Source organism: Sander vitreus, chromosome 6 (assembly GCF_031162955.1).
Source record: "Sander vitreus isolate 19-12246 chromosome 6, sanVit1, whole genome shotgun sequence".
In the NCBI taxonomy this organism is placed as follows: Eukaryota; Metazoa; Chordata; class Actinopteri; order Perciformes; family Percidae; genus Sander; species Sander vitreus.
In genome coordinates this window covers 14,498,044-14,518,711 of record NC_135860.1, presented here as the reverse complement: position 1 = coordinate 14,518,711, position 20,668 = coordinate 14,498,044, and the positions used below count along the sequence as shown (strand labels likewise).

The 20,668-nt window shown below is 41.1% G+C and overlaps 1 protein-coding gene across 1 annotated transcript; it reads left to right on the top strand.

Annotated features, from left to right (window-relative positions):
* Positions 1-436: 436 nt before the first annotated feature.
* Positions 437-20,279, top strand: chrnb2 (cholinergic receptor, nicotinic, beta 2). Its single transcript, XM_078252904.1, has 6 exons — positions 437-718; positions 9,367-9,512; positions 10,782-10,826; positions 12,550-12,659; positions 14,435-15,563; positions 17,883-20,279. The coding sequence occupies exons 1-6, from the start codon at positions 661-663 to the stop codon at positions 18,033-18,035; spliced, it is 1,641 nt and encodes a 546-aa protein (XP_078109030.1). The 5' UTR covers positions 437-660; the 3' UTR covers positions 18,036-20,279.
* The last annotated feature ends 389 nt before the right edge of the window (positions 20,280-20,668 follow it).

The window sequence follows — 20,668 nt, the reverse complement described above, 5'->3', positions numbered from 1 at the left end:
TTACATGTCCATACCTTGATGTGGAGCAAAAAGGCCTTGATGCAGATGATGTATCATATGTTTCCTTATGGCTGCTTGATAGAAAAATAAATACATTTAAAATTAGAAGATACACAACACCATTGCTGCCTAAATATTTGGCCTGAGGTTAATAAGCAGATAGAGTTTAGATATGCCATTTCGTTTGATAAGGTCGCTATTGAGCACCACAGACACTGTACGTACATAAGAGCACTGAATATTATATGGTGATGATGTGTGACTTTGTGCGGGGAAGACACTGGCATCGCTAGCTGATCTGTGGAGCCTCTGAGGTATGCCACATCCGCCCCTCCCGCCTCCTCCTCCTGCTCATCTGCGCGCCCCCCGCCCCGCCCGCGCCTCTCCAGCGCGTCGCATCGCTGAGCGGTGTTCAGCACGGACAGCCAGCACCGCACGACCCAGCGCACAGCTTACCTGGCCCCGCCGAGGTATTTCTATTCTCCCTTTTCGGTCAAAAAAAGGGGGAACGACGAAGAGACCTGACCTCACCATGCCAGGTAGAGAGTGAAAGGAGCTTTGGATCGTGAGGGGCAGGGGAGTAATACTGTGGGTGTGCTTGGGGTGGCCTCTCCATCGCGGTGAACACCTTTCGGGCTCGGAGCGCGCTCGGACGCACGTATGATGATGGACGGCTGGCCGCCGCTGCTGCTGCTGGCTCTCCTCGCCATTGCGGGAGGTGAGTAACGTGTCCGTGTAATGGCTCCATCGATGCGCTTTTGTGTGCATCGTCACCTTTGTAGGGCCAAAACCATCACGCGTTCGTGAATTCATAGGATCTGAATAGGTTTCTTCAAAGTAATGTGGGAGTGAGTGTGGAAGCAAAAGGAGTGGTTAGATGCTGAAGAGAAGCAGACGTGGAGAAAATGACTCTTCCATTGCTGTGTCACCATTTTTCTCATAACAGCAGCGAGCGCGACGGAATGATGTAGTGGAGAAATATTGCCCACTTCATATATCACATGCGCACACATAGTGTAGAAACACTAGCAAATACAATATAGCTAACATGATTATCCGTTTACAACCTAAACGATTTTTCTTTTTAATTTAGGGTTCTTTTAAACTCAATATAGTGCGTTTAGAGGCCTTACTTTATAAAGTAACACTATTGTTAGTATTGCTATCACAATAATGTTATGGACTTATTAGTGAGCCTATTTATTTGGAAGAATATGACACATTTTGCAGACATTTTAAGGCATTAAAATGTTGCCCACACATTGTTTTTGCTGCTAGTAGGCTGTGCATTAATTAGTTGCATGAAGTGCACACAGCAGACATAGCCTATTTGTGAATGAGCAGGCAAACTACAAAACATTAACCTAAAAAAACTAAAAACAAACCCTGGGCCATTGTGGCATCAATTATGCTTTCCTCTACATATACATGAGGGGGGGAAATTATGTTATCACCCACTTACTCCCCTCCCTTCTCTCTCTCCCATTAACACTGAGGTCTTGCATTGAGTGGGCAGGTTAATGAGAGACACATTGAGCAAATTCTGCATCCTGTCATCAAAGGACAAATGATGTGTCATTCAGCAACACAGGAACATCCTACACAGATAAATGGTCTTTTTGTCTTCATGTAGGACATGCATAGGCTAGGCTATGTCTTATTTACGACACGGTTTGTTGCAGTGCAGTCATAGCAAATTAGGTATGTGTTAAGTGGAAAGCCATTAGGGTGTTTGGACATATTTTACCTCCGTAAATAGGCAATTTGGTATTAACTTCTCCTCAGGGAGGGATTGCTCGAAGCAGAGTGGAAAACACATCAGCTGATTTGTTGAATTACGGCTGCTGCTGTAATGTTTGTAATACTTTGGTTTTCGTCATAATAACAACGTTTGAATTATATTGCACTCTTCAAAAACACACTGATAAAGTGTTTTACAGATATAAGAACACCGAGATAGATATACATACAAATATAAGTAATACCATTTCAACCATCTTCAGGTTACGTGCAAGGAACAAGCACTAACATGGGCACAGAAAACTTAGGGTTAAAGTAGGGTTAGTTAATGTTTATATAACATTCATAAAAAATATAAAGTGTACAGGAGTAAAATTAGGTCTCTTTGTAGTACTATACAATTAAACAAAATAGAATAATGTAAAAAATAAAACCTCAATGAAAACTACAAATATAACTAACTAAGAACCAACTAATAGAATATAAAATGTATCAAGAATATGTCCTGTTTATGAAGCTGCTCTAAACTTGCTACACAATATTCGGTTCGATTCGGGAGTTTAAACAAGAGATTTGTGCACTAGAAAAATGCTACCAACATGAAATATTAGCTTCAAAAATAGTGGAGTACTAATGACTCATCTCCCTTTAAGGGAGAAAAGCTGATTAGCATCATCCTCAGAGACTATAAACTCAATCCACATGCAATCACACGTTTAAAGAAACAAGCACATGGTTGTGCGCACACCTGGACATAAACACATTTTAGAGATTCCCTACAAAAGAAGCTACAAAACACATGCTCTGACTCTGACTAAGTTATTCGTATGCGTCGGTTTGTTTACATTGGTGTGGAATTAGAGGGAGAAAAATCATAACTGTACACCTCCAGACATACAATACTTTCTTAAATAAGACTTTAACATGCATAGACAAGCACAAAAAGAGTCTCACATTCAGCGGCTGTGCTAGGGCGCTCAAGGACATTTCACCACCTGTCTCAGACGCTGCCGCGATGTGGCCGTCCTGTTGTGTGAGGAGGATGTCTCTTGTCATTTCCCCTGCAGGCCATGCATAATAAACAGGTCTGTGGTGCTGAGTTGACCTGATGCGTGGGTTACTGGATATGTAGCACGGAGTACGTCAGTCTCATCACCCAAAGACGTCTAGTGTGCTCGGATTTGTTTTACAGCAACACTTTTATCAGCGGCATCTTATAAAACAGATGTGTTTGACGCGCAGCCAAGTCATCCTCTTTGCATGTGTGACTGGGTGAGTGTATGCATGTGCCATAATCTTTGTCCTCTGCTTTATGAATGCACTTAGTGAATATCAACTAACCATTGTTCTTGGCAGCGCTACAGTCTAGAAAGTTCTGCTCAGTCAGTTTAGCCTGTCATCACTTTTCTGCTGCACTGTTCCAGCCCACTGATCTCTGCAGCATCTCAACCTGCACATTACAAGCACCTTCACATTGTCTCTCTCTCTCTCTCTCTCTCTCTCTCTCTCTCTCTCTCTCTCTCTCTCTCTCTCTCTCTCTTTCACTTTCTGTCTTCATCTTGCTCTCTCATTTCCTCTGTCTTTATCTTTTTGGACTGAATCCCAACACACAGCAGCAACAGGATCTGATCAGTGGATAGGGGCTCCATCTGTGATAAGAAATGCACAGCAGTCACACAACACAGGCCTCTATTTGTATTGTGAGAATGTGTGTGATCCTGTGTGTAAAACTGTGTGCTCTCATGTGGGATTTGTGCAAGATTGTGTGTGTTTGTGCAAGATATTGTGTGTGTGTGTGTGTGTGTGTGTGTGTGTGTGTGTGTGTGTGTGTGTGTGTGTGTGTGTGTGTGAATGTAGTAGCAGTGGCCCTGGAGATTAGGGTGAAGAAGAGGAAGAGAACAGAGGTTTAATAGAACATTAAGCAGTGGAGAAGAAGTGGCAGATAAGAGACATTTGGAAAGTTGAGATTTTTAATCGTTTTAATGCAAGTGTGTTTAAAAAAAAAAAGTTTGATTCACATTGAGGCAAGGTTGTGCTTATGTTGCTCAGATGCAGGTGTGTAGAAGTGTATTCCAGATAACACAAACCCTCCTCTAGTGATAAGATGTATAATAACATAACATGCAATCCCTGAAATATGCACCACAATAGTTGGAAAGCCATACCGTCTTTCATCAAACAGCTGAGCTCCTTGGGCTGTAAATAGTACAAACCATACTGCATATCCCCACTGTGAGGATTTCATAGCTTCTGTGCTTTTCAACTGTATATTCTTTAGTAGTCTAAAACCACTTCAACACTTTCCACAATGTTTGACTCTACCTTTGATATTGCACAATATAAAAAAATAAATTTGACTAGGTATATAACATTAAATAGAAATCATCATTGGAAACTTTGAGATGTTGACTAGAATCAGAAAAAGAGCTTTGTAGGTTCAAGCTATAGGTAGATGTGTTTCTATATTTGGATCAATGCTTGGCCCCACTGTATGTATTTGTAATAATGGGCCTGACAAAAGTCTCTGTGGAGTTTTGTGAGGCCAATTTGTAACAATAAACTTTGATGATACATTTTTGCTAAAACGTTCACACTACAAAGATATCTAAGATATGAAACAAAGCAGTTACTGCAGCGATCCACAGACTGCTGTCTCTTTAACTGATCTTTTTTCTCTGCACAACATTGTTTTCATTAGTGATTAATCAACCGATTACTCTCTCGATTAATCGATCAATTGGTTGATTTATATAAAATGTCATAAGAATGCTTTATCACAATTTCCCAGACCACATGGTCTTTTTTTGTGTGCGGCCAACGGTCCAAAACCCAAAGTTATTCAATTTACTGTCTGTTGTGTATCTATCACTAACATATCCTATTCATTTGTGTGCATCTTTTTATCCATCTATGTATTTATTTTTTGCAAAAACAACCTAAAATCTGATTTTATATAAGGGCTTTGTGATTAAGTTAGTATAAGTATTATTAGTATTATGGTATTGTTCATAAGAACAGAATTAAGTACAGAAGTCTAGTAAATGCATACAGAAAGTTTGACCATTCATCATTATTAGTAATGGAAAATGCTTTTCCATTACTTTTCTTGACTGTGGAGATTGTCGAATTCAGGGACAATAAAGCTTCTTCTGCCCTCAGTTAGTCCACAGTGGGATGGGTTTGTGTTTGGAGTGCTGTGATATTGCAGCTGGATGGAGGATCAATATTAATCTCTCATTCATGGGCACTACGCTGCCAATTGGGTGTTGCCAGTAGATCAATGGACCTCTCCATTATTGATTTAAGAATATTTCAGCATGCAGCCAAAAATCTACTTTGGCAGAGCGCAGAGCAGAAAGCGACCCTACTTTCCCTCCAACCTTTTCTCATTTGAGCGAGCTTATAAATAGAGATCATCGCCGTAATAGTCTAAGCGGGATAATTCAATTTAGCTCTCGCTTTGCCCTCATTTTCTCCACATTTGTCTTTACAGCATGTGTAAACAATGGCCCCTATGTAGCTTTATAAACTGCAACATGTGCTGTTAAATGTAACGATTGATGGTTTTATATGATCAAACAAGTTACGATTTTCCAAGAATCATGAGTTTGACCGACACACTGTGAGGTTAATCAGCACACTAAGATCAATGGCTGTTTAAAAGAAGGATAAAGAAACGGATTTAGTAATGAAGCAATCGAACACTGAACATGGCTATCATCTCTTCTGTTCCTGTGATGTCACACGTGTGTGTGTGTGTGTGTGTGTGTGTGTGTGTGTTTGTGTGTGTGTGTGTGTGTGTGTGTGTGTGTGTGTGTGTGTGTGTGTGTGTGTGTGTGTGTGTTTGCATGCATGTGCATGGTGGTGTGTAACTTCCCTTGCTCCAGGGTCTAATGGGTGAGCCCTGCTGAAATATTCATAGTGTCACATTAAGTTTGCAATATTTGCACTGGAACAACCAGAATACAACCTGAGCTGCCAGCAACATTACAACCACTCAGCTCGGCCTTTAGCATGACAACATGTCGTATGAAGAGAGAGTAACGTTTTTGTTTCAAAGCATTGGGTGCTGAGGATGAGGAGGAACATGTTTGTGTGGTGATCAGCCTGGAGTGTGTGTGGATATTTTTATCACTTGTTCTTGAGATAAGAATAAACCAGCAAATCTCTCTGTTTTGGTCTCTAATTTGTCTCAGTGTCGTAAAATATATAAATATGTCTATACTTTCATTCTGAGCCCATGCATGCAAATATTTTAGTGAAAAAAGCAGAAAATATGAAGACTCAGAGAGTGGATATGTAAGACAAAACTGCACATTCTTTTTTTTTAATCCGCATCTCAAGTCAGATTTGCTTCAACAACACACTTTTTTATTCTAGTAAGTGCAGGAGTTGATGTGGAAATATTGAAACTGTTGAAACATTTTAACAGCCTATGTCACAATGTTAAGATCCTGACAGAAAATATAATATATATATATATATATATATATATTATATATATATATATATGTATATATATATATATATATATATATATATATATATATATATATATATATATATATATATATATACTCTGACATCTCTCCATTAGTGCATGTAAAAGGACCTGAGCATGTGTGTGTGTGTATTTCAGGCCTGTGTGTAGTGTGTAATAACAACAGAGTGTAAATTGTAATTTCCCCATTGGGGATCAATAAAGAGTATCAATTATTAATTATTATTAAATGTAGCTGTTTTCAGACTTGTTCCTTGGCCTGTTGAAAGTTATATAATCCTAACGTCAAAGAAAGAAACAGGCCAAAGTTGACAGAGATGATGTTTGAATTGCAATTTTGTACACTTATTTTGCATCCAATAAACTGAATCAATTTAGCCTTGGACTTTGTTTCGGGTTTATTGGTGTTTCAAGCCCCCAACGTCTCCTTCCAGGCAGTTGACTGAGGAGCTTTTCCGTAAACCCACATAATTACTCCTACTCAAACAATATGATCAAAGATGAGGGGAATCAGCTCTTACCTGGTATAAGGTTTGTTTTAGGTGCTTTGGTCTTGTGTTAGTGTTAATGTGAGAAAAATAAAGCAAATATAATCCTTCTCACAAACTGTATATCATTCGGAAAAATTTAGCAAGACATTTAACATGGCATCTAGTTAGTTTGAGCAAGAATCTACCATCATGAGTATGGCTGATGGAAATGTAGGCCTTTTCTGCTTCATCATTGTTTAAGTGAACTGTATTAGCTTTCTGTCTTATACGACTGTGTTATTGCCTTGGGCTTCTGAGAATAATATACATTACTCATATGGTTCAGGCACAGACAGTAGTGTTTATTTCCCTCATGAATATGTGCACACACAAAACACACACACACACACACACACACACACACACACACACACACACACACACACACACACACATACAAAACAAAAACACAGGCGCCTGTGCACAATAAACAACCAGAGTGCTACATGTATACACACAAGTGCTGACAGGATGTGTATTGATGATGGTGGATTAGCAAGAGAAGGGGCAATAAATGGACAGTGGCTGTCAGCAACGGGGAGATGGAGATAACAGGAAGGATTAGAGCGAGGGAGACAGTCAGGGGAGTGAGGAGAAAATATGGGCTGGCTCAAATGATGGAAAGACGGTAAAAGAAGATGAGACGGACAAAAGAGCAGGAGATTAAAAAAAAGGGAGGGGGAGCGATGAATTGCGTGTTTAGTTTAAGGGGCATAAATAGAGTCCTCATTGATCCAGAGACAGAGGCTATCATTCCTGCTCAGTGAACACAGCAGTGCTACGGGGCGGAAGGTGGCGATCAGGGGGGAAATAGAGGGGGAGGACTAAGTGTCAGAGGAGCTCAGAAACACATTCAGAGGGAAATGATGAAAAACAGGAAATCAGTTCAGTACATTTAAGCCTAGTTTATTTCTCTAGGTTTTTAATTTACATTTCCATATTTTTACATCTCTAATAGAACTAATCCCAACATTTATTGTGTTTATCTCTGTCCCGTTTTTTAAAAATTGTATTTCCCTTCATGTATGAATCTTTTTTATTTATTTTTTTTAAATCTTTGTCGTTTGTATCTTATATTCAGTATTTAATATCTCAATACAATTGATAGAGCTGCAACTAACTATTTTTTTTTATCATTGCTTAATCGGGTGATTGTTTTACTAATTGATTAATCATTTGGTCCATGATATGCTCATCACATCTTATCATCACATTTCTTGAAGCCAGAGATGATGTCTTCAAATATCTTGTTTTGTCCAATCAACAGACCAAACCTCATTAAATAAAATATATTTAATTTACAATAATGTAAAAAGGCAGCAAGTCCTCACATTTAAGAAGTTGGAGCGAGGAATAGTTTTGCATTTGTTTTTGATAAAATATTTATTTTCTGTCAATTGACTTCTGCTTTATTAACCAAATTTCAGTCAATGATTAGTTTTTAGTTTTATGCAGATGATTTATGTAAAAGAATGTAATAAAGAGGAGTGTTTGGGTCTTTGTATTTAATCATATATTATTTTTGATTGTTCTGTTTTCCCATTTATATATATATTTTTTTAATAATCTTTGTTTAGTGCATAGACCCCTCTTGAAAATGAAAGGGTTCATCACATGTATCCTTAAATAAAAAATAAAAAATTCTGTGTTAATTTAACCCACACTAGCTTTTACGTGTTTGTTTACAATATCCTGCAACGTTAATAGCCTCTAAAATAGCAGGTTCAGATATGACAACATTAATACCACACAGTAAGCAGCCTGTGTTTATCTCCAGGAGGAACATGTGAGGGAATTTTGAGAGTGAATATATAGGGTACATTAGAAGTGAGTAGATGCCAGAGAGGCAGGGAGTGAGAAGCGGGAGAGAGAGGAAGCCAAGAGGAAGTGCAGAACAGTTGTTTTTCTCCATGTATCGTGTCTCTCAGTACAACACCTCCCCTCCTGTGTGTGCTGTTGTGACAGCCCTACCTAAACTTGACCACTCACACAGATATGACTGCAGTCTGCTACAGATGGAGGGATAGCGGACAGGTGAGAGAGAGAGAGAGAGAGAGAGAGAGAGAGAGAGAGAGAGAGAGAGAGAGAGAGAGAGCGAGGGAGAGAGAGAGGGAGGGACAGATGGGGAAAGACAGGAAGAGACGTGAGAGATGGAGTGAAAATAACCCAAAGCAACAAAAGACTGGCAGTTAGAGAGAAGTGCAAAACAGCAGGGGAGAATAGATAGAGACAGAGCAGAGGCACAAAGAGAGTGATATAGAGAGAAAGGATAGCAATAGAGACATTCAGACTGGTTGACACATTATTATGATGTCAGATCTCGTAAGAAGTGTGCATCGAGCTGTGCTGACGTGCTCCAGTCAGCAGTGATGAGTAATGCCATAGTTCAAAGGCTTTGCATTCTCGATACACATGGATAGCCAGCTGTCATTGCTGGCAGTGAGGGCAGTGGCCAAACAGAGAAACCACTGATTCCCCGCCCTTGTATGATTACACTATATGATAAAAGAAATCCAAGAGAGACGCAGATGGCTGCACCATATTCTTCTCATGATAGAGGCAGATGATGATAATGATAATGTGTTCTCATTACAGGCGGCCTCGGGGCAGACACAGAGGAGCGGTTGGTGGAGCATCTCTTGAACCCTGCCCACTACAACAAACTGATCCGTCCTGCGACGAATGGCTCCGAGCTGGTTACCGTGCAGCTGATGGTGTCGTTGGCCCAGCTCATCAGCGTGGTGTGTGTGCACGTGTCTGGGCTTGTGTGTTTGAATCTGTGTGCACCGTTCACAGCATGAGGACAATCCAATATGTTACGCATCATTTTATTTTGATTACACATTAAAAAAAAGGACTCTAAAAGATGGCATTAATCACACAAGGTGCAAAAACTGCACTAATGCTGACTAATGCTGTTCCTCCTGATCTATTGACTGCAAACATTATTTGTCCACAGCTCCCATGGTTAAAGCTGAAAATGAAGTTGTCTAATGATGTAAATCCCAGGAAATCTCAAGCCAATCTGATAATCATTTAATCCTTGGGCCAAGGCCTGATCTGTTTCATGAAACTCATGTTGAGATTTTTTTTTAAAGACAGACCAACATTTAGTGGTGAAGTATTAAGATCTTGTACTTAAGGAAAAGTGAAAATACTCTATTACAAGTTAAAGCCCTACATTCAAAATCTTACAAGCAAGTATTATCTGAAGATGCACTTAAAGTTACAGTACGTACTCTGTAAGTGTTCAATTAATATATTAATACTATTGAATTATTATTATTGATGCAGTAACATGTAAGCCACATTTGAATGTTGTTAGCTAATTGTTCTCATTTTATATACTCTTGAGTGGTTTTCATTTCATGTATAACAATACACTGTGTAATTTTAGGTTTTTAAAATTGTCATCTGCAAAGCAACTTTATAAAGTAGCATAACATTTTAATACTTGAGTAAAGTACAAGTAACTCAGAATTGTATTTACTTGAGTAAATGTCAAGACTATGATCTAAAAATGCTACACTGACATATATTAGTTTATCTTTGTGTAAGTTAAAGGGCCACTCCACTGGTTTTACACATATAGATCAGTTTACTCATTATGTTGAGTATTTTATAGTTGTATAAAGTCTTCTTTGGTTCTGGAGGAGCTTTTAAAAAGTCTTATAAATGAACCCCTATGTTGTCGTCAAGGTTATTTCGGCTTGGGCTTTAAGACTTTGATTTTGTTTTTCAGATAACTTTATAAACTGGGGATGTAGAGTTTGAAGTACATTGGCATTTACAATTAGCATTAGCAATGAAAGACGCTTTCAAGATGCATATTGCAAGCTTCAATTGGACTACAATTCAGGATATCTGGGCTTGTTGCATCAATATCATGCCATTTTCTTTAGAAGGAAATCTGTCACACAGGTCCTTCAGCTTGATGGAAGTGCTGTAATGAATCACTGAGGTAGCCCTTTAATCATAGTTTATAATGTATATGTCTTCTTTTTCTGCAGCATGAAAGAGAGCAGGTTATGACCACCAATGTCTGGCTAACACAGGTGAGACTTCCCACTCTTCTTCTAATCGTATTGCCCTAACATAGTAAACAATCTGCCACACAGAGAAAAATAAATGAAGACAGAATAATTATTAAAATGTAGACCGAACAAGGAATTCATTATTTGATTTTGCATGGTTTTACCTGCCAGGTAAGTGGAAGTTACGACAACCGACGTGGATGGTAGTGACAAATGCAGACACAGAATAATGATCACTCTACAATACAGTATACATGCTGTATAAATTATATAATCATGGGCCATGAAGCCATTAAACCAGTAGACCATAGTACATGAGCAGTGGTCCAGTTATTGGAGGGGACAGATGCATCCCTGCGTTCTATATGTTTCACTAGTTGTGGCCATGCAGAGTCTAATCCGGCCTCCACTCATGTGGAGCAGCAGCCCTGAGAACTGACATGACTGGTGAACTGTCAGAAAGTGAGAGAGACATCAAACAATGCACATCCTCCAAAACCCCAAATCTGACAGGTGAAAAATGAGTTGAAGAGAGTTGAAATTTATGAGCAGGAAACACAGCTAATCATACCAGAAGCCCTTTGCACACATGCTGAACCCCTATTTCTTTTTGTCAGTCTGTGGGTTTTGGATGAGACCTCACACTGTGAGTAATGTGACCCGGACTGAGCTGTGACCCTCTTCTACATGACTGGCTATTTGTATGCTTACAGCTGAGGCCTATAACATGGTAGAACATGTGGGTGTACACATTTATATACACACACACACACACACACACACACACACACACACACACACACACACACACACACACACACACACACACGGTATACAAATGCTTGTTTTTGAGTGGAGGGCAGGTGTCAGAACAAATTACACAAATGTATGTTTAATTTGGACATAAATTTAGATCTAAATGAAACTTTTCTCAAACAGCCTTTTGTGTATAATGTCAGTGTTGTGGATGCTGCACTTTTTCAATTAGATTGTTTATAGCTTCATGCATTTTTTTATCTTATGTTGACACATGCAAATACACTTGTACCTGAGCAAGTTAGGATTTATGACATGTAACGGAGCGTAGAATGGCCATCAATGCTTTATGGATCCTTTGCTATCGGTAAGCAGGGGAGCCAAGGACAGCTGTCCTGAGCCAAGAGAAACTGTAATGACCACAATGCATCACAGTTACTGCAGATGACCTAGCATGAGCATTACAGCTCCAACATGGCCATAACATAGAAGAGCCAGACAGAACTGCTGTTGCAGGTCGCGGAGGCTTCAGTGTGGCAGTGTCAATGACTGACCCACAGCATACAGAACAAGATAATGCTGTCTTTTACACAAGGTTACCAAGATGTTTGCTGAAGCAAGCACACACACACACACACACACACACACACACACACACACACACACACACACACACACACACACACACACTAATCATGCTGATTGGTCTGTGGCTGGGTGTGTTTAAAAGACAGGGGTCAGGGTTGGCATGAGTGCTTCACTCTCTCTCTCTCTCTTTGGCTTATAGTTAAAAGTATGATGTAAGCGTAGAGGGACACACAGCACAGGATGTTCCCCAGACTTGTGATGTGTCATTATGACCACAGACAGATAGACAGACAGACAGACAGACAGACAGACAGACCTCCTCTCTGCTCCTCTCAAGACGTCTTCTTGCTGCTGTACTGGCACACGAGTGATTAAGTATTTTGTTTTTATTGGCCCACAGGAGTGGCAGGACTATCGTCTGACTTGGGTCCCTGAGGAGTTTGATGGGATGTTGAAGGTCAGGCTACCCTCAAAACACATATGGCTGCCTGACGTGGTGCTCTACAACAAGTGAGTCACTCACTCACCCTCCCACCCTCACATCTGAAGACACACGAAGGCTCATGGATGCATGCACGCTCATAAATATGCACAACAAAAGCACATACAGTTCTTATATCGAACTGATGATTTGATCCAGCTGCCACCATTGTACTGTAAGTCACTTTGGATAAGAACATCAATTAAATGCCGGAGGTTTCACTGTGTAATACATACATGCAGGCCTGCCACATATGACTGAATATGTCCACTGTGATCTGTTCACATCACTCATGCTACATTACTTTACAGTACAGAACACTTCAAAGATGGAGTCATCTGCACAACACACCCAGATAGATAATGTACAGCAGATGCATACAGTTAACCGAAAAGAAGCACTTGCACATATTTACACACATCCAAACTCTTCTTTCTTTTTGGGTTGTTGTAAAATGTGATGTTTATCTATTTATCTGCATGCACAGATGCTTGAGATATATTTATGTCTTTGAATTTTAATTTAGAAAGTCATTTTTAGGCCTGGATTAATTTATAAGGGAGCCCCAGGGGCAAAGGTTTGCTGTTGAGCCACTATTGACCCCCATCCACAGCCCTACCGTTTGCGCATTGTGAATGCACCTTGCTACAGAAACCAACTAGTACTCCGATGTTACAATACATTGCGGTAATTTCCCATATTCCCAATTGTTAACCCAGACTTGAGGGTATGTTAAAATCAACTGTATGGCAGATGTATGCAAAATCACATATGTAGAATAATCCAATTTTATGTTCAATGCTATTAAGTGTAGTGCATTATATAACACAAACACACTCTTCAAGAAACAGAAACTTCAGTTAATTACAATTAGCTTGCATGTCTCAGGGAGGTACGGATGCAGACCACTTGTCTCAATGTAATGGAAACTGAGTGTCAGCCTAAAGTATGTAAATCAGCTCATCAGAGTACAGTGATCTGTCCGGCCTTCTCCTCTTTCCCGGCCTCAGTCCTTACTTTACTAAAGATTAAAAGATCCCTGACCCGCAGCACTCTGGATAAAATGATATCCCGCTAATCCCATGAACCCTAGGTCGACACACTATCCTCCCATTCAAACTCCTGGAAACAGCAGTACTATAGAGCTGCTAATTTGGAATTAGATTTTGTAACTAAATCTGCAGGAAAGTTGCTGTTTCTGAAGGTGTACTTTGGCAGGTGGGCCAATTGTGTAATCAGTCAAAAATGATGAATTACTATCTTTCATTATGTCTCATCTCACAGCATCAACCATCATTAATGACTTATATTTCAAAAAGCTTACGTTGAATGGAAATTCAATGTACAGTTTAATGTTGTCAGCTGACTTCTGACCGAAGTTTCTAATTTGAGCTGTTTAACTCGACCCAGTCTGACCTGTGAGCTGTGTTTCCTGTCTAGACTGCATGCTCATCCTGTTCCTTGTGTTTGTAGAAGCAGGTTTGTGTGTGACCCTGCTGTCCTGAGATGCCTTACAGCCCCGCAACCTCCACATCCGTGTGTGTGTGTGTGTGTGTGTGTGTGTGTGTGTGTGTGTGTGTGTGTGTGTGTGTGTGTGTGTGTGTTATAGAGCTCTTTAATTAAGCCATATTGTATAATGACATGCGTCATGTTCCACAGTTCATGAGACTCAGGGGAAACATCTCATTATACTTTGTTTATAAAATTATTATTATTTAAACTAATGAATCACACAAAGGTTTCTGTTTATGTCTGACACCTTCTTTTTGTCTTTCATCTCCCTTTTCATCTCTCTCACGCTCAGTGCTGATGGGGTGTACGAAGTGTCATTCTACTCTAACGCGGTGGTCTCCTACGACGGCAGTATCTTCTGGTTGCCCCCAGCCATCTACAAGTCAGCCTGTAAGATCGAAGTCAAGCACTTCCCCTTTGACCAGCAGAACTGCACGCTGCGCTTCCGCTCCTGGACCTACGACCGCACCGAGATCGATCTGGTGCTCCGTGCTGACGTGGCCAGCATGGACGACTTCACGCCCAGTGGTGAGTGGGACATCATCGCCCTGCCAGGCAGACGAAATGAGAACCCAGCTGACCCCACCTACGTGGACATCACGTACGACTTTATCATTCGCAGGAAGCCTCTTTTTTACACCATCAACCTCATCATCCCGTGTGTGCTCATCACCTCGCTGGCAATCCTGGTCTTCTACCTGCCCTCTGACTGTGGAGAGAAGATGACGCTCTGCATCTCCGTGCTGCTGGCTCTCACTGTGTTCCTGCTGCTGATCTCCAAGATCGTCCCACCCACTTCACTAGACGTCCCTCTCGTGGGGAAGTACCTGATGTTCACCATGGTCCTGGTCACTTTCTCTATCGTCACCAGTGTGTGTGTGCTGAATGTACACCACCGCTCGCCCACCACACACACCATGCCCCCTTGGGTTAAACTGGTGTTCCTCAACAAGCTTCCTGCCTTGCTCTTCATGCGCCAGCCAAGGAACAGCTGCGAGCGCCAGCGCCTGCGCCAAAGAAGGAGGGCCCAGGAGCAGAAGGAGGGTGGGCGCAGCGGGGAGGCGGGGGCCTTGATGGTGGGGCTCGGGCTGGGCAGCGCTGGCGGGAATGGAGGGGGAACCTCCACAGGGGTGTTCAGCAAGGAAGACAATGACCCTTGTACCTGCTATGTGAACCGGGCGTCTGTTAAACAGTTTGGAGGGGATCTGGGAGGTGCAGGAGGGGGATCCATGGATGGTCTAAACAGGGTGAGGGAGGGCCGGGAAGGGGGCTCTGGAAACCTGCCGCGGGGGAAGCAAGCAGCAGGAGGTCCTGCTCTGACTCAGGCCCTGCTGGCTCAAGCCTGTCCGGGATTTGAGGAGGCTGTGGAAGGAGTACGCTTCATCGCTAACCACATGAAGAGTGAAGATGATGATCAAAGTGTGAGTATTATAATATCTGTATGTGACCATTTACACCATTACAGTAATAGTCTCTGTTGCTCCTTACCAGAGCTCGACCATTACTGGATTTATTTTAGGGTGATAGTGATATTGAGAATAATAAACAAAATTAGATAACAATATATCAACAGTTATTCATTTTCTTACATAAACAAAGTAATAATAAATAAAAGATAAATAAGCATTTTGTGATAAAGAGTATAGAGACAGTACTATAGATACAGTTTAACAATAAACTGTATAGTCAATGTCACGGTATGTCAAGAAAGGCTTGGACCCAAATGCAGAGAGCAGGCAAAGAATAGAGCTGGATAATTTATTAATTTATTAACAAAACAAAGTACAAACAAACAAAAAGTGTCCTGGAAGCAGCAGGTAAAAACTACAACAAAAGTAATCCGGACAGGAAACAAAACCACAGAGAACACGAGACAAAAATATAAAAACACAACTGAACAGAACAAGACAGCCCTTGAAACCTCCAAACAGCAACAGACACATAATGCTCCCGCACAAGACAAAGACAACACAGAGACTAAATACACAGGTTAACAAGGACTAACAAGAAACAGGTGACACAACAGGTGAAACAAATCAGGGCAGGGTAGAACAATCAAACAGGCGGGAAAAACAAAAGACGTAAGCTAGACAGGACAAGGGAGACAAGACGGACTTCAAAATAAAACAGGAAACAGAACAGAACTAACAATCGTGACAGTCAGAGATGACAGTAACAGCAGATATACATTTAAATGTAAGTATTTAAAGCTGCTCTAGTGAATATCTTTATATTAAGAACGGATCAAGTGACTATGTGTAATGGTCATAGTCACAAACTCATAAGGAATTATCACCGGACTCTCCAGCTTTGCTGTTTTGGTTCACTCTCGCCATTCTCATCATCGTCGTTTACAGAGAAACTAGGCAGCTTTTTTCAGGCTGATTAACCCCTGTATGCTGCCTTTCCAGCACCAAACAACAGACAGACACAGTTAGCAACTAGCTGGTCAACACAGTGGAGCATTTAGCAGAAAAAGAGACAGATATTTCTGGTGTGGTAGAAACCAAAACAAAGTTGAGAGTAAATATTGGACTTAGGTAGGCAGAGACACAAGTGCTAATGTTACCACATGACTGCTAGATGTGTAAATAGGCCACTGTTCATTATATCAACTTTATAATGTGGTAATGTCAATGTTTGTTTACAGCTTTTTGCTCTGCGCCCAAGTGGTAAAAACAAATAAAAAAGTAAAACATTCAAATTATATTGTTTAACTAGATTCTTTACGTTAAACACAAAAACAGAAAGTGATGCTGATGCCAATAAATCCTTTATTGCTGCAGTTTAATGCTCTGCAATTTGCTGCCAACACACACTTCAATATTTATATATTTGGATAAACAGATTTATACTAGCCTGGTATGTCGCTTGGGCTCTCCTCCATATTAAAATTAATTATTATCTTGTCTCCGTGTGAATAAAATCATAGTGTAAATTATTTTATGTCATGTGCACACGTTACTAACCATAAAAAGCATCATGAGCAGCACAGATCTGTCCTTTCAGTGCCATATCAAGTTATAGTGACGATAGAGCGGCACATGAGTCCTGCTCAGTTCTGCCATTTGAAACGCATGGGGGATTACACCAGAGCATAAGCAAAGGAGACAGATCTGGTGACGCAATCATAGCTCTCTGAATATTCAACACAGACATGTAATTATAGCAGCAGCATGACGTGTGCATAGAGAAGGAGTACAAATGGAGAAGCATTGGAAAAGAGGGACCAAGAAAGTGGAGTGAGGGTGGCATTTTTTATCGCCAGACCAGCCTTCTCTCCTGGAATGAAAGAAAAAGACACAGGAATTAACAATCCTCAGTAACTCTGTCCATCATCGATATAGTTATCAAACCCTGTTGCCATGACAACCGCTTTAAAATCCTCCGTCTCCTGGCACAGTGCATGGTGCGTCAGCCCTTCCCCTCCCCCTCCTCCCCCAGTCATCATCGCAGGGGTTACAGTGTGTCAGCACACCCCTCTGTCTCTCTGCCCTCCATCACTCTCTCTCGTCTCTCACGTCCTTCTCCATCTCCTTGACTCGTGTTAGACCTCATCAGAGCTGTGTGGCAAAACGAGTCTCTGCTCACATTAACCCTTCACCTCCATTAACCCTCAGCATAGGGAAAGGCAAGGGGGTAGTTAGAGAATGAGAATGAGAATGAGAGGTGGGATTCTGCTCACTCTAATCTGTCTCTTCACCCCATCCTAAACCCCTTTTGTCCCTCCCCGTCCACAGGTGAGCGAGGACTGGAAGTACGTTGCCATGGTGATCGACCGCCTCTTCCTTTGGATCTTTGTGTTTGTGTGTGTGTCCGGCACATTAGGCATGTTCATGCAGCCGCTTTTCCAGAATTACACAGTCAAGACCATCACCAGCTCACCAGGCTGACCATTGCCAGGCCGAGAACACGCTGACCTGACAGTTCCCCCGACCAATCAGCACAGCAGGACAAGAGCCGGAGGTGGGGGAGCAGGTCTGGGTTTTATTGTGTCTACTGAACTGGAAACCAGAACTGGAACTGAACAGCAATCACGCCCATTACCTTTATAGTAACGTTTTTTGCAACGAACAACTGTTTTTCTCGAATGAAGAAAAAGGTAAACACCATCATACTCTTACAGTACCTACAGTTTTTTGTCCAGATGTTTAATGGACTGACCTCCCCTTTCTGGTGGAAAGGTCCCTCCCTGCTCTCCTCTTCAGCCAGTCAGGGAGCGAGGATGCTTTGATTCCTTGTTGAACCTTACGCCAGCCTATGAACACTTCCGCTCCGCACTATCGACGCTGACTGCCTAATTGACACATGACATGCCCGCCTTCAACTATGACATTACTCATCCTTAATATTGACTGATGTCAGAGGGAGCTAATCAGAAAGGGAAGGGAGGTTCATATCAAGGTTCTTATACATTTATTTTATTTTTTCAGAAATCCACTATGCCAGTGAACTGATTTAGTACATTTTATCATAGCATAGCAGCTTACCACAGTATAGCATTAGGAATATATTATTAAGATTTCTCTATGTGTTAGCTCATGCGAGGGTCTGTTCCTGATAGAGAGGCTATGGTATGTTGTATGATTGTATAGATTAAACAAGAATGTGATATAAACTGTACTACACAGCCTGTGACGCGCACACTAACACAATATGTGTACAAGCAACAAATTGTGAAGGAAAATACATGGAGTGGGAAGAAAAAGCCGGGTTGCATTATTTGATAAAAGGGATAAAGTAATAGATGCATGGACAGGGTTTTGCTTCGAGAGTTGTGCACATTAAATAGACAGCAGCAGCCTGCTGTGCCAGAGGGCACAGCTGCAGTGAGAGGAGTTCAGCTCCAGAGAAACTGAGGAATCTGAGCCAAGATGGTGGATAGGACCTCCTATATGATGGACAGTAGAACATGATTTCCCCAAGATGGAGTATCTAAAGCATGTAGCAAAGATCAGTATTAGAAAAAGTAACATGTAAATCAAATTATATTGATGATGGGAAGGGAATTCTATCATGGAAATTAAGATATTATGTGTATTAATATGTAATTTCATATTTCAGTATGTAATGTTCAAAGCATACATGTATGCGTGTGTGTGTGTGTATGTGTGTGTGTGTGTGTGTGTGTGTGTGTGTGTGTATGTATGTATGTATGGAATGCGCGCCCCACACCCCAATGCATTATCACATCTGTCAGATACGATATTAAGAAGAGCATACATGTGTGTCTCCCCCTCCCTTCCATTAATCTCTGGCAACCTCTCTCCAGTTCTCTCTACTTTATCTGGTCTTCCATGGACAAACACATTTCTGACATTTTGTTCAGATTGAATAATGATCATGTCCATTCTCATACATTCTCATTTATCACAGCAGTTTTCCTTTTCATCATGGACTGGCTGATTTGTCCACAATCTTCCCATGTTCAAACTAAGCTAGAAGCAAAAAGCACGCAGGGAGTGGTGGGTGAATTTTCAGTAAACAAGAGAGAAATGACAAGAGGGCCAACGCGGAAGCAGTTGCACCAGGCAATAAATCACAGATGCAAAAACAGAAAAGAAAAGATAATATTGCAAAAGGTAATAGTGCAAATATTATTGACTTTATAATGATGTTGCAGACTGAATAAAAACATGATAATCTGAACACAGCAAGCACAATCCAGATAGTGAGGAGGAATAAAGCAGGCTAGACAGGCAGGCTGAGACAAAAGACTGTTAGTATTGTTACTCCATAGGAAAGCCACTATAAACTCTGAAAAAATGCTGTTTAATCCTCAGTCACTGTCATTCGCTGTGAGTTTCCCCAGCTTTTCACAGTCGTGTGGCCTCGGTCACAGATCAAGTCTCAGTTTAGCTCAGTTCTGGACTGGGAGCTGTCTCTCGAGGTTGGGATTACCCAAGGGGGGGTGGTTCCCCAACAGATCTCGGACAAGTGTGAAAAGCCTATCAGAGACCTGTGAAAACTGTAGTTACAGGGCTCCACACAGACAAAGTGCTGCTGTCCACTCTTTTTCTCTCTCTTTGACCTTTCCCTTATCCTTCCTTTCTTCTCACTTCCTTTCTAATCATGCTCCCCCCATCTTTCACCCTTCTCCTTCCCGACTCTCAAATCTGCTCCTGTGCACACGTTAACCAGTCCAATAAAGGTTGTAGGTTCAGATTAATCAAAGTATGCGTCTGTGTGGCATGTTTTTACTCTCACGCACACACACACACACACACACACACACAACCTATAGTCAATTACTGTATTACCCAAACTTCCCATTAATCTTACACCACAGGATAGAATGAAAGAAAGGAACGTTTCCTGCCTTTCTAATGTTGAGGCTGGCAACTTCCTTTTTATATAGGCCTACTCACAAACACACACACATACCTTCACACTCCGCAGTGCTTTTTTCTTCTTCTAGGAAACAGGGCTTTTAAACAATCATGGGTGTAGGGTCCGGCCAAGGTCACTTCGTTATTATTATTCTGCTGTAAAAACAGGAATGTAGGTATAGTCGGTACCTGTTCAT